This window comes from Poecilia reticulata, chromosome 14, assembly GCF_904066995.2.
Source record: "Poecilia reticulata chromosome 14, P_reticulata-male-v2, whole genome shotgun sequence".
In the NCBI taxonomy this organism is placed as follows: Eukaryota; Metazoa; Chordata; class Actinopteri; order Cyprinodontiformes; family Poeciliidae; genus Poecilia; species Poecilia reticulata.
The window spans coordinates 1,344,436-1,356,661 of record NC_088843.1 but is presented as its reverse complement, the minus strand read 5'-3'; the positions used below and the strand labels follow the sequence as shown (position 1 = coordinate 1,356,661).

The 12,226-nt window shown below is 38.5% G+C and overlaps 1 protein-coding gene across 2 annotated transcripts in view; it reads right to left on the bottom strand.

The window, feature by feature from the left end:
- The window catches only part of fstl4 (follistatin-like 4), a 216,756-nt gene that overhangs the window by 179,045 nt on the left and 25,485 nt on the right, over positions 1–12,226 (bottom strand). For both annotated transcript variants that reach the window (XM_081615150.1, XM_081615149.1), the window contains exon 3: positions 7,554–7,587. In XM_081615150.1, the coding sequence (XP_081471276.1) occupies positions 7,554–7,587 (34 nt within the window). The remainder of the gene's footprint in view (positions 1–7,553; positions 7,588–12,226) is intronic.

Here is a 12,226-nt window from a genome sequence, read left to right as displayed (position 1 = left end):
AATAGAAATATATCATATTTATGTTGATTGTATATTGATAACTAGCCTTTATCGCTAATTTTTAGATATCGTGATGTGAATCGTCTCTTTTCAGATAATAAATAAACAAACATTTGCCATAAATCATGTGAAGGAGCCACTTTAGGCCAAAATAACGCAGCTGAATGCCACATTTTTCAGATTTGCACTTGCAAGAAAACACATTTATTTTTGTCTCTTTACAATAAAAAAACAACCAAATCTATTTGATAGAAAACATGTTCACCTTGGCACTGTTTCTTTAGTATCTTCAAACTGAAAATGGCTGCGAATCGTTTCACTAATGTGAAAAATAAAGTCGATTTTAAATCACAGCCTAGTTGCACACCTATTGGACGTGTTAGTATTTTCTACAAGACACCAAACAAGTCAATATTTCTTGAAGAGCAGCATTAAATCCTCCATCAGAGCTCCAGAAAGTGGAAGAATCGATTGAAAAGCCGCTCGATATGAAAGGATTTCATTCGGCGCGTCGCCTTTCTGTATGCAGATATAAATTCAGGCTATAGATGCAGATGTTTGGACGTACAGACACACAGACAGAGGGAGCCGAGCGTGCAGGCATATAATCTGAACTGAAAAGCAATCATTTTTGTTCTCAGCCCATAAAGCCGTCTGTGGTTGATGTGTAAAGCAGGAAAAATTGAAGGTAAGGAGAAAAGCTTCGCAGCGACGCCAAAGACCACAGCGGCTGCTGCATCACTGAGGATTTGACCTCTGGATGAAAAGGTGACGAATAAAGGAGAGTGGAAGATAATTGGAATAATTAGAGGTAATTAAAATAATTCAAAACAATTCTAAGCAGCACATCTGCTTAAGAACAGATTTTATAACAGAGAATAAAAGTTACTTTGTGCTTCACATGAAAACATATAAAACATTTAACTCAACTGGAGCATAACTATTCCCTAATTGCAGAAAACTGTCAGTATGTGGGAAATAACAGAACATTTCTGTGGAAATTGTCCTTTTTTTATTGGTCTTGCATTATATTCTCACTTTATGAGAAAGAGAGTTGGGAATTTTCATCATCTGTCAGACATCAAAAGACAACAGGAAAAAAATCTTAAAACATCACAGCGTTCGTTGAATGAAAAAGTCAACTGGACAATAAATCAACATTTTTCCTGATAGACACCTGATGAATACCAATAAATATAACATCAGAATATTCACCGAACTCTGACCCAGAGCCGCAGAGCATTCTGGGAGATGTAGGCAGAAGAAAGGCTTTAGCTAGCTAAGCTTTGTAATCAAACTCACTCACTCTCTGGTTGCCTAGCAACAACCTGCTGAGTTGTAAGATTTGACCATCGCGCCTCACAACTGATTTAAAAAAAAAAAAAACAGAGTGAAAACTTTGAAGAATTTGAATGAATGTGTTCCAACAACATTTCATTTCCCTTTGGGATCAATAAGGCGTTTCTGAAATTAAAAACAGGAAAGGTCACGCCACGTTTGGCAGCTTTAATTCAATTCAAAGTTCATATTTCAGACATTTTAGACATGCTAAATGAAGTGCGTTAGTCAACAGGCTGGGGATAACCACGTCCTGCTGGTGTCAACGTGCTAATCGCTCTATAAGCTAGTGATAGCCCTCATGCTAACATTAGCCTTACAGCTAAAACAAGAACTTTAGCTAATTTTTGATTTATTAGGAATATTTATCATACTGAATGACTAAGTCAGTGTAAGTCAACATGCAACCAATAGCATTTAAGCTAGCCTTAGCATTTCTGGATAATTTTAACATATTGAATGTAATAAGTGTGTCAGTCAACATAATTAGGAATCTCTGAGTGCATGTTAGCTAAGCTTACCTTAGCATAGGTGCTAATTTTCAGCATCAGAATGCTATGTTCAGACAGGACCTGTTGAACATTCTTCAGAAATGTGAAAATTTAATCTATACGATATGAAACGCTTTCTTGACAAGAAAATGAGTTAAAAATTAAACTTTTTGTGACTAAACTGACCCTTGTTCTCGTTTTTCTATCAATCATTTCCTGGTCGTTGTACGAATGTGTCCATCTTTCCAGAGGTGGTGAATCTTTGTGAGCGTCCAGATTTGGCTGCTGCTGCTGCTTGTAGCGTCAGATAAAGTGTTACAGAGGGAGCCGCTGTCGGTCCCTCCGACCCCCTGGAGGAGCTGAACGTCCTCCTTTAGCCCGTCATCAGGGTCGGCAGGCAAACTCAGAATGGAGCCTCAACTGTCACTACAGTGAAATCACCTTTTTGTCTCCGACTTTCACACTTTTGCTAATAATTATGATAACATAAAACATGTTCAGCCTGTGAACTGAATCAAATCTCAAGCCTGACCAGATTTATGCTCTCAGCTTCACCTGCAGGTAGTTTTGTTTTATCAAAGTGGATTTTATTCCAGTAATTTGATCATGTCCTCCATGAATCAATGAACCTTTTGCCTGATCATTTTTATTGCTTCACAGTTAAATCCTATTTCAAACACTCCTGACATGAGCGAGGTAGTGACGTACGATTTATGGGAGTGAAAAGTTCTGCTTGTGCGATCTAATCATTTAGTGCTCACACAAGACGCAGCAGCAGAAAATGTCATCATTTTTACATTTTCTGAATCATTTTTACATTTTCTGAATCAAATATCGATTCTTCCAAAAAGAAAAGCTTAATTTTAATTCCATTTAATTCCTTACAGTAAATTAAAAACTACACACAGCTGATAACCTTTTACGACAATATAAACAGATTTTAAACTACAAACGTTGAAATCAGAATCGCCTCCACCTGCAGAAGGCGCCATTTTGATTCTTTCTCGGAGGCGTTGAAAATTAAAATTACTGAGAACCGTGAACAACTTAGACTTTTGTCAAACAATAAAAAGGAATAACCGTCATTTACTCAATAATTAATAACTTTATTTCTGTTACTTGTTTACTTTTGCTTCCAATAGTAAAATAAAACTAAAACATTTTTCTAAAATTTGCTGCTGATGGTTTGTTTGAAGACTTCCGTCCATGTTTTTTATTTTGGTTGTTTGTTGAAACTTTTCTATTTTTAATAAAGTTTAAGAAGTGAAATGATTCTTTTTATTATTCCAGACATCTTTACGTCACTCATGACAAACCATGTAGTGAGGGACAGTTCATGGAAGTGGCAACAAACATTCAGCAACATGCTTCAGTCAGAAGCCTCTTCTGTTGTGTTGCAGCACTGACTGCTACGCAAGATCTTCTCATCATCAACAATGACTCTCTGAGCCGAAATATTATTTATCCCAGAGGGAAATTGAAAGTATTTTTAGCTGAATTGACTTTGCTTCATTCACTGAGTCATGTCTGTTTAAACATAAATAAACTGAAGACGAGTGAATAAATCTGAATTGGTCTCCATAAGAACAGCCACCTGTTGGCGTCTGGCCACCACTCATCCATCAACACCAGCAGCTGATTTTATTGCACCACTAAAAACTTCCCCCACTTTGTGACAGGCCATTAATAATAGCTCACACTAAATATTAACGCTTTTTGTTCTACATGCCCTAGATTTACTCAAACATTTGTGTAAGTGTTCGCTGCAGCTCAGCAGGGGACTAAAAAAAAAAGAAACACAATGTCAGGATCTCCTGACACCTGATGAATAACGTGCACTGAAATACTTTCTATAAGGGTTTAATCATTTGAATTTTCCTGTCACTGGTCTCTTCGTGTTTTAGAAGCCGTTTTACTGCAGAGGTGGGAAAAACGTCAACAGCAGATCATGATTTATAAATCAAAACACTGATTATTAATCTTCCCTAATTGGACCAACATCCAGCTCACTTTCCTCGTTTCTTTGTCACAATCTGGTCCAGTTTTTATTTGCTCTTAGATTCTCCACAGAGAAGCTGACAATGACTGAATAATTAAGGAGATCCGTCTCATCCCTCCTCTCCGTCTCCTCTCAGCTTCCTGCTTTATTACAGAGTCTCTCTGTCAACCTTGTCCCATCTAATTCTCACCCAATTACAATCTAAATGAACCACAGGCCTGCTTAACTTGCTCTGCCTCTTGCCATTGTTTAATTTGTGACGGTAACAAAACTCCGATTAGGCGTCTGCAAAGGTTCATAAATTAAGCACCCAAGACCAAATTAATCTCCATTCCCTGGGAAGATAAATGAGGAATATTCCATTTTTCCACATGGATCCCAGTGACAAGAATAACACGAGGAGTAAATAATGTAAAAATGACAAGAAGTGACCTTTAAACCGCGAGCTAACCTTTATGCACAGAACGTTTCCACTAGAAATGGGTCGAGTTGATTAATGTCACCGTCTGAGTTTGAGCCAGACGCCGCTAAAAACTCAAAGCATGGACAGAAAATTTAAAAACACGGAAAGTCATTTCTGCGTTATGATAACTGGAACTTTTTCATTTCTGTGATTCTGTTGTCTGTCCAGTTTCTGCATCAATTTGTACCTATAAGTGTAAAGAAATGTGGTTTTATTTACAACTACTTTGCTTGATAAGTGCTAATTATGGGTCATATTTAAAATGAAAACAGTTGAGAATTTTATGAGTATTTCAATAAAACATGTGGGAAAGGGAATCATGCTTATTCATATTTTTACAAATATAAATCTAGAGATAATTTTATTTAAAGGACTGGCTCAGTAAATGTTTTCAGACTTTGGGGAACAAGTTGAATTCCTGCTTTTAGTTTTTCACACCAAGTTTCAGCTCCCAGAGTTTATTTTCATTTATTTTAATTTCTCAAAGTGTTTCGTCCACATTAATATTCAAGGCTCTTACAATGAATTTAAGTTAGTTCGTAAAGCCACTGATGTCGGTTGACAAACTGTAATTTGTTTCCCCATTATCAGATTGAGTAGCGTACATTAGGATGATTGACAGCGCTAAGCCCCGCCTCCCGGCTCCGACTGCTTGTTTCTGGCCAATCAGAGCCAGTCATACATTTTTTGCAATAACAGAACTGCGAGGAAGAGGAAGAGGAAGAGTGCAACTTGTTTCTGACTCCTATTAAACTGACAGTTTTAACAAATATGGAAAAATATATACAGCTCTATAAAAAATAAGAGACCACTTAAAATGATCAGTTCCTCTGATTTTACTTATTATCGGTATGTTTAAGTAAAATGTTCTTTTATTCCATGATCTACTGACAACCTGTCTCTGAAATTCCAAACTAAATTTAGTATTTATCTGCAGAAAATGAGAAAAAATCTCAAATAATAAAACAAGTTCATATTAATTTAGAAACAACAACACTGATGTTTTACCTCAGGAAGAGTTCAGAATCCAATATTTGCTGGAGCAACCAGGAGGTTTCACACAGGGTCCATTATATGTTCCTCTGCAGTCACTTCACAAGGTTTCCATACATAAATATATTCAAAATAATGAAAATTTCATATCAAAGGGAACTTAAAACTGAAAATGCGTCAAATTGAGTGGGAGGATGAACCAGAGTGTGATCAAAACAGCACAGAAACGATTAAAATGTAAAAATAAATGGACAAAATCCTGGCGATAACTGTTGTGTTGCAGTGCAGAGACGTCTCCGTCTGTCCTGAACGATCCAACCTTGTGAAAATGTTTTAAGATTAAGTGCCGTCCTCTTGGCAAACGGAGGTCGTTCAATACTTCAGGGACACCAGTCACTGTGCAGCAACGATCCTGTTAAAAGCCGTTTCAATGTTGGGATTTTTTTTTTTTTTTCCCCATCAACAGAATAGAAATTGTAGGAGCTATTTTCCCATTTTTTGGTTAAATCTTAGAATTTAAATTGTTTAGTTTATTCTTATTGTTTATTTCTTAGTTGATTTATCATTAGAATTTTTGTTTAATTTGCCGTTTAGAATAAGTTCTTTGATTAGGAATTCACTTAATTAGTTAATTAATTTCAGGTTGGGATGTGGGTATTTCACGGTATAAATAGGTGGGTCTTAGGTAGCATATTATGCACGTGGGTGGTCATAAGGTTTTTTACCAGACTACAGAATCAGCCAAAGAATAAAACCAAAGAACTATATTTTGACTTTTGATCTTTTTTTTTGCTGCGTAAACCAGAATCCACGGTGCATCAGGTGACTATTTGAGTTTGATTCACCTTTTCTTTAGATCACCTTTGAGTTTTGAGTTTTTTGATTTTGAATTTAAGTTTAGAGACAAATGGTCACTACAGAAATGAAAGCTTAAGATTTTCTGGTCATTTCTCAGAATGAGATTAGAAATCTGCTGGAAACTGGACCGGCACCAATAAATGCGGCTGACGTCGAGCTGACTGGCTACTCAGAGTAACGACTGAGATCATGACGGGCAGGAATCTCTGAAGCCGACGGCAGGAAAAAACTCAGAAACATCGTTTTCCACGTCTGACAGGGACGAACAAACATCTGGCAGCAAAATAACGAGTTACATGTCAGAGACGGAGTCACTGAAAATGAGATTAAGATGCAGAGACACAAAACATCTGGTCTCCAGTGGAAATATATTACTACACTTCAAATAAGACAAAAATAATTCACAAGATATCGAAGTAAATTATTCCTTAATATTAATGATAAAGTTATTTCACTACAACAAAAGGAAAACTTGTAATAAGTTAAATAATCCACCAATAGAACAGGAACTTTTCCATCAATATAGAGGAATAATTTACTTAAAATAAACTCCTACATCTGCTGAAAAGTTACTTGTGAGTTAGTTTTTTTGAATTAAGACAAAACTAAGACGGGGTGTCCAAACTTTTTATCACATGGATTAAAATCATCCCATCAAACGTTCACAGACCAAGAAACTAAAAAACCAAGATCAAGCAAATACTCCTCCAAGCTTATTTAGTTTTTTGTTATTTTTATTATAGATCCAAAATGTAAAATGGATTTTGTTGCATCAAAACAGCTTCCATAACAGTTTCCACGTTATTTTGGACTCGACTGAACATTTCCAGTTAGCAGAATTTGGGTCACTTTCTCCCAAAGGTTTAGTAGAAGAAATAAAAGCTGGTTTTTGTGCAGCAGAGTCGGCATTTCGGTAAAGATATGTGGACAGACGAGGTTCTAATCATTATGAAAGCTGGGTTATAACCTGTGAATGTGAAACACATCAGTATCATTCTTGAACTGCAGCTGCAGGCCACAAAAACACAGTCCAAGTGCAACAAATGGCCCGCGGGCCACACTTTGGACACCACTGCAGTAGAAACTAGACCAAATGTACTTGAGTTTTTGCAGAGGGTTTGAGTTAAGATCTCAGAAGACTTCACATGTCGGGCTTTGGAGCAAAGTTACGTCAGAAACCATTTCCAATAAATAAATCTCAGGGCGGCGGAGCAGCAAGCAGGATTTCTCATGTTTTTCAGAGATATTTCATTATCAAAAGCCCATTTTATCAGAGCTACTTAGAGCAGAATTACTTTCTCGCTGCGTTTCCCAGTAATCAGAGGACAGAAGCACAGCAGAAGAAAAACCACATTGTGACGGCGTATTCTGAAAAATGCTGTTTTGGTTTGAACACTGTAAGCGTACTCACATTGATCGATGCTCCCGTCTGCTTTCTCCTTCTCCTGCAAACAGAGAACACACACAGGATTGGTTATTACACGAGCTCAGAGGAGCGAGGGCAACACAGCAGCACTTTCCACGCGCTGCTCTGCCTTTTCCTCTCCTCTGAAACAAGCAAGGGCAAACCGAGGAGGAGTAAAACAAAACGCTGGTGGTGGGTGACAGCAGCAGCGGCAACAACTCAATCACTAATTGGAAATACAAGGTGTCAGCATATTGTTCAGGAATCTTTATTGAGACGTCAAACCGGATGAGCGGCGGGTTGAAGCAGACATCGTGTTTCCATGTCTGTCATTCATGAACGTTTACAGATTTAAACCATGGACGTTTTTTCTGCGCTGGCGTTTCAGTTTATCTGAGACCAGAGAGCAGAGAGGCGCACGCAGGTGCTGGGTCAGCAGAAATACTTCATAATAAAATTACACTGTAAAAATACTCCTGAACGTAAATGTAACTAGTTACTGCACAACTCTGCATGTAGAATATGTCTAACATTTTAGCATATGAGAGAAGCTTTGATGCCTATTAGTGACCAATCAGTGGAGCTTTTCTTAGGATCTGAACAAACGTGTCATCTGGAGAGGCGCCTCATTAGCATACGCAGGGAAAACAAGCCATCGACGTGATATCTGAAAACAGAGCGGCGCGCTCTGTCAGAGCATCGCCATCCAGAACAATCCGATACCCGGCAGCATTTGAAGAGCAGTGACATTTTGCGTTCTTGTCCCTCAGCATGGATGCCAGCGGTAATGAGCCTCACTGATAAAAGCAGCGTGTGTGTGTGTGTGTGTGTGTGTGTGTGTGTGTCTGTGTGTGTGTGTGTGTGTGTCTGTGTCTGACGTCCAACCCCAGGAGACCCGGACTCCCACGGGGAACGCAGCGGTTGTCAAACCTTCTGCATCTCCATTCCTCTCCCCTCGCCGCCGATGCCATCTGTCTATCTTAATTGCAGACATTCTTCCTCATGATGCCCAGATAAAACTGAGCGGTTTGATCAATTGATTAAAGATTTAAATCAAGCACAGGGGTGACGGCACGGCTCTGAGCTCCTTTCTAAAAATACAGTTTGCTCTGACAAACAAAAGCTGTTTTTGTCACTTTATTTTACACATTTAGACTTTAGCTGTTCACGTGTAATTAGCAGTAACCTGATTTTCTGCTTTCTGTGCTGGGATGAGTTTATGGCTCCCACCTGATTTAATCTGAGCAAATAGGACAAATCAGCTGGGTTTAAGGGAAAAAGGAGCCAGTTCTTTCTCCTGGAAATGGAGGTTGGCAGGTGTATTTTTAAATACAACTTCTGCTTTTCCATCAAGTAAAGAAATGTTGCAGTCCTGACAGATGCAGAGTGAATAATTGGGAGTAGAGAGGATTCGGATCTTTTAACCTTTGTTGCCTCAGGCTGGCATCTTGACTTCAGGCGATGTCGCAGACAGGAATACGTTAAATGAGGGCAACGTGTTTACCAAAACGTAGGCCAGGGGTGTCCAAAGTGGGGCGCAGGGGCCATTTGCGGGCCTTGGACTGATTTTGTGTGGCCCCCAAACTGCAATTCAAAAATGATACGAATTTTGCCCGTATGCAGAGGGAGACTGTTAATTTGTAATCAGGGTTAAAAAAAAATTACCAACATACTTTTCTTACAGAGGAAAATGCAAAGTATTCATCTCTTTTAGGGTTGTTGTAAACGATTATTTTAGTAATCGAGTAATCTATAGATTTTTCTTACGATTAATCGAGTAATCGGATAAAAACAATTATGAAATAAAATATTGGTAAATCTTCCATAACACCAGTGTTACTATCGGATATCGACATCAGTCTATTTTTTCCACCTTTGAGCTTCCCTACCAGTTACTGTTTTGTAGACTGGGGCAGCAACACGGGATATTTACGGCTCCTCCGTTCAGAAACTCATCTACCAGCCATGTTCCGCCTCCCGTTTGTTCAGACCGGGATGATATAAGTTTATTGTGCGGTTCGTCCGTAAAGCTGCTCTGACCCTGTAAGCATCAACCCTCAGCCGCCCGCCGTGTTCAGTCTCTCCGCTCACCTGTAGAAATCCTCCTCAGCTTCTTCCCGCCGTTCAACCAGCAGCTCCGGAGCAGAAAGGCTGCCGGACTCCCGGCATCGCGCCGGTCATTTTAAGGATGTTTATTGGTCCCACAAAAACGATGAAAACCCGGAATTATCACCAATCAGTAAAATCCCCGCGAGCCGAACTTGAAGATTGGACGTTATGCCGCTAACACGTAGCTTCCGTCAACAACTCGGAGGCGGAAGTCAGAGCTCCGCGCAACGCAGATAATGTTCCGGCTGAAACACGGTGCGCTAAATGATGAAACATAAATTAACGAAGCTTCGAGGCAGGAACATTTTCCTCGAGGGATTTTAATAATCGAGGTACTCGAATCACTCGAGGAATCGTTTCAGCCCTAATCTCTTTACAAGCAAGTTTTACGAAAAGGTAAAAATGTTCATCCAGAGACACTGCTGCACCCAAACCAGGTTTTATTCTTTATTAAATTTGCCTAAATATAGCAGGCGTTTCCTGTTATTACAGAAAATAAATGTATTCAATGGAGCCCAAAAGAAGCTGAAGGCCAGAATATTTTCTGCAGCGTTTCAGGGCCACAGCAGAAAAAAACACCAGAACATTTCAAACAAAAGGGAAATCTGAAATGTTGATGAGTTCTCAATTCTTTCTAGAGAAAAACATAAAAAAATGTTCTAGAAAAAAAATTATATATAGATAGAAATTTTACACAAAAAAAACTTGGAAGTTTCTGAATTTTAAATGTGGGGGCGGGGGGGAATATTTCTAGAGAATTTCTGAGTTTTTGGTTGAAATTTTCTCCTGTTCTGGCCAAAACAGACCGCCGTGAAAAATCCTCTCAGGTTTTGTATCTACTATAAATATCAGGCCACTTTGTGGGATCGATTTTAGGTTTTGTGCAGAAACTAATCACTAAAACTGGCATTTGAAAGGTCAAACTGCGTCTATGAAAATCCGCTGTGGATGGATGATACATGTGGTGACGACTGGAATTCAAAATGACGTTCATAAAAATACTGAACTGCACTTTTATCAATATGGTGATCAATATGGTGATCTATAAATGACCAGGAATGGACACACATCCCATCACATCCAGGTTTGTGCAGATTTTTAAAACCAGGCACCAAAGTGATGAAGTCAGATTTACTGTAACTTAATTTACAACATTTGGCGGTTTTAATAAAAAGTGTTGTGTTGATTCGACTCGTATTCGGCTTCACACTGAGGAGAGTCTGCAAACACAAACCCAGTAAGATAAAAAAATACCAGAAGCTAATCTCTGAGCATGCAGCAATAATCTGGCGTCGCCACGGAGACTGACATTTTGTGCAAAAGCAATTCAGACTGTAAAGTAAATATTGTTCTGGCTGGTAAATCCACGGCGACACATGCAGGTTTCATTAAAGATTCACGTTTCAGCGTGTAGAAATATATTCCTCTCATGTTTTATGTTTATCGGTTATGGAGGAGTTTCAATGCACTTTATAATCTGAGACCAAGACGCAACAATAACCCCAGAAAAACAGTAAGAACAAAAGGGGAGTCATTGTTTTCACAGCATTAATGTGTCTAATCTTCCTCCACTTTTATGAAAACTTGGAAATATCCAGCAGCTTTTCCTGTTTTTTCTGTGACCTTAAAAAAACCAGCAAAGGAGCATTTCATACTGTTCGTTTATCTAAATCCTGAATTAAGTGGATTTTATTTATGAACACACAAATAGCAGCAAATAAAATAGGACAAAATATCAAATCTATGATCAATATATCTATAAGAGAGCCTTCAGTCTCATGTGAGAACAAGAAAACAAACAAATAGGCGTAAAATGACAATAATTTAAACTGCGGCGTCATGGTGACTGACTGTAGAGTTACATCCAATAAAAAACGAGAGAAATGTAATCATCAGCTCACGGAGGAAGTTTGATTATTTTATTTTAATACCAGTAGATCCAAATACCCGATGAGAGTCTGAGAAAAAGAAAACAATCACATCTGCGTGGATGAGGCTGCAGAGACTAAAACACCAAACCAGGTTTTACCCGTTTCTTTCCTCTAAATGACTCATTTCCACACAGATCTTTACTTTGCTAACCAACATTTCAGCTGCACAAAGTGCCGTCGTTATTTTTTGTCTCTTGTTGTCAAATCAGCTTCATAAACTTTAATTTCTGAGTTAAAACCAAAACAATTTTCCTATCGACTTAAATTGCATTTTCAAGTCATCAGGTGGAATTAAATCATATTCAAATGTTTTACAGTCAATAATGCAGCTTTAATAAAATCTCCTTTACATACACAGGAGGAAGAAACTCTCATAACTTGCAAACAAAAAGAATCACTGTGATCTGCGGATAGTTTGTGCAAAATCTTTACCATTTTACACAAATCCCTTGATGCAAAAAAACAACTCCCCATTTGCTACAAGCAGGAATCAAATGTGGGCAGATTCTCATGAATGCATTCAGGTTTGAGTAAGCCGTGACGTTTTGTCCTGAATCTGTGAAAAGTGGAGTCGGTTAGGGCTGCAGACGACCAAATGAGTAAAACTGAAGGCTTTCTCATGCAGACAGCTCTGCCCCA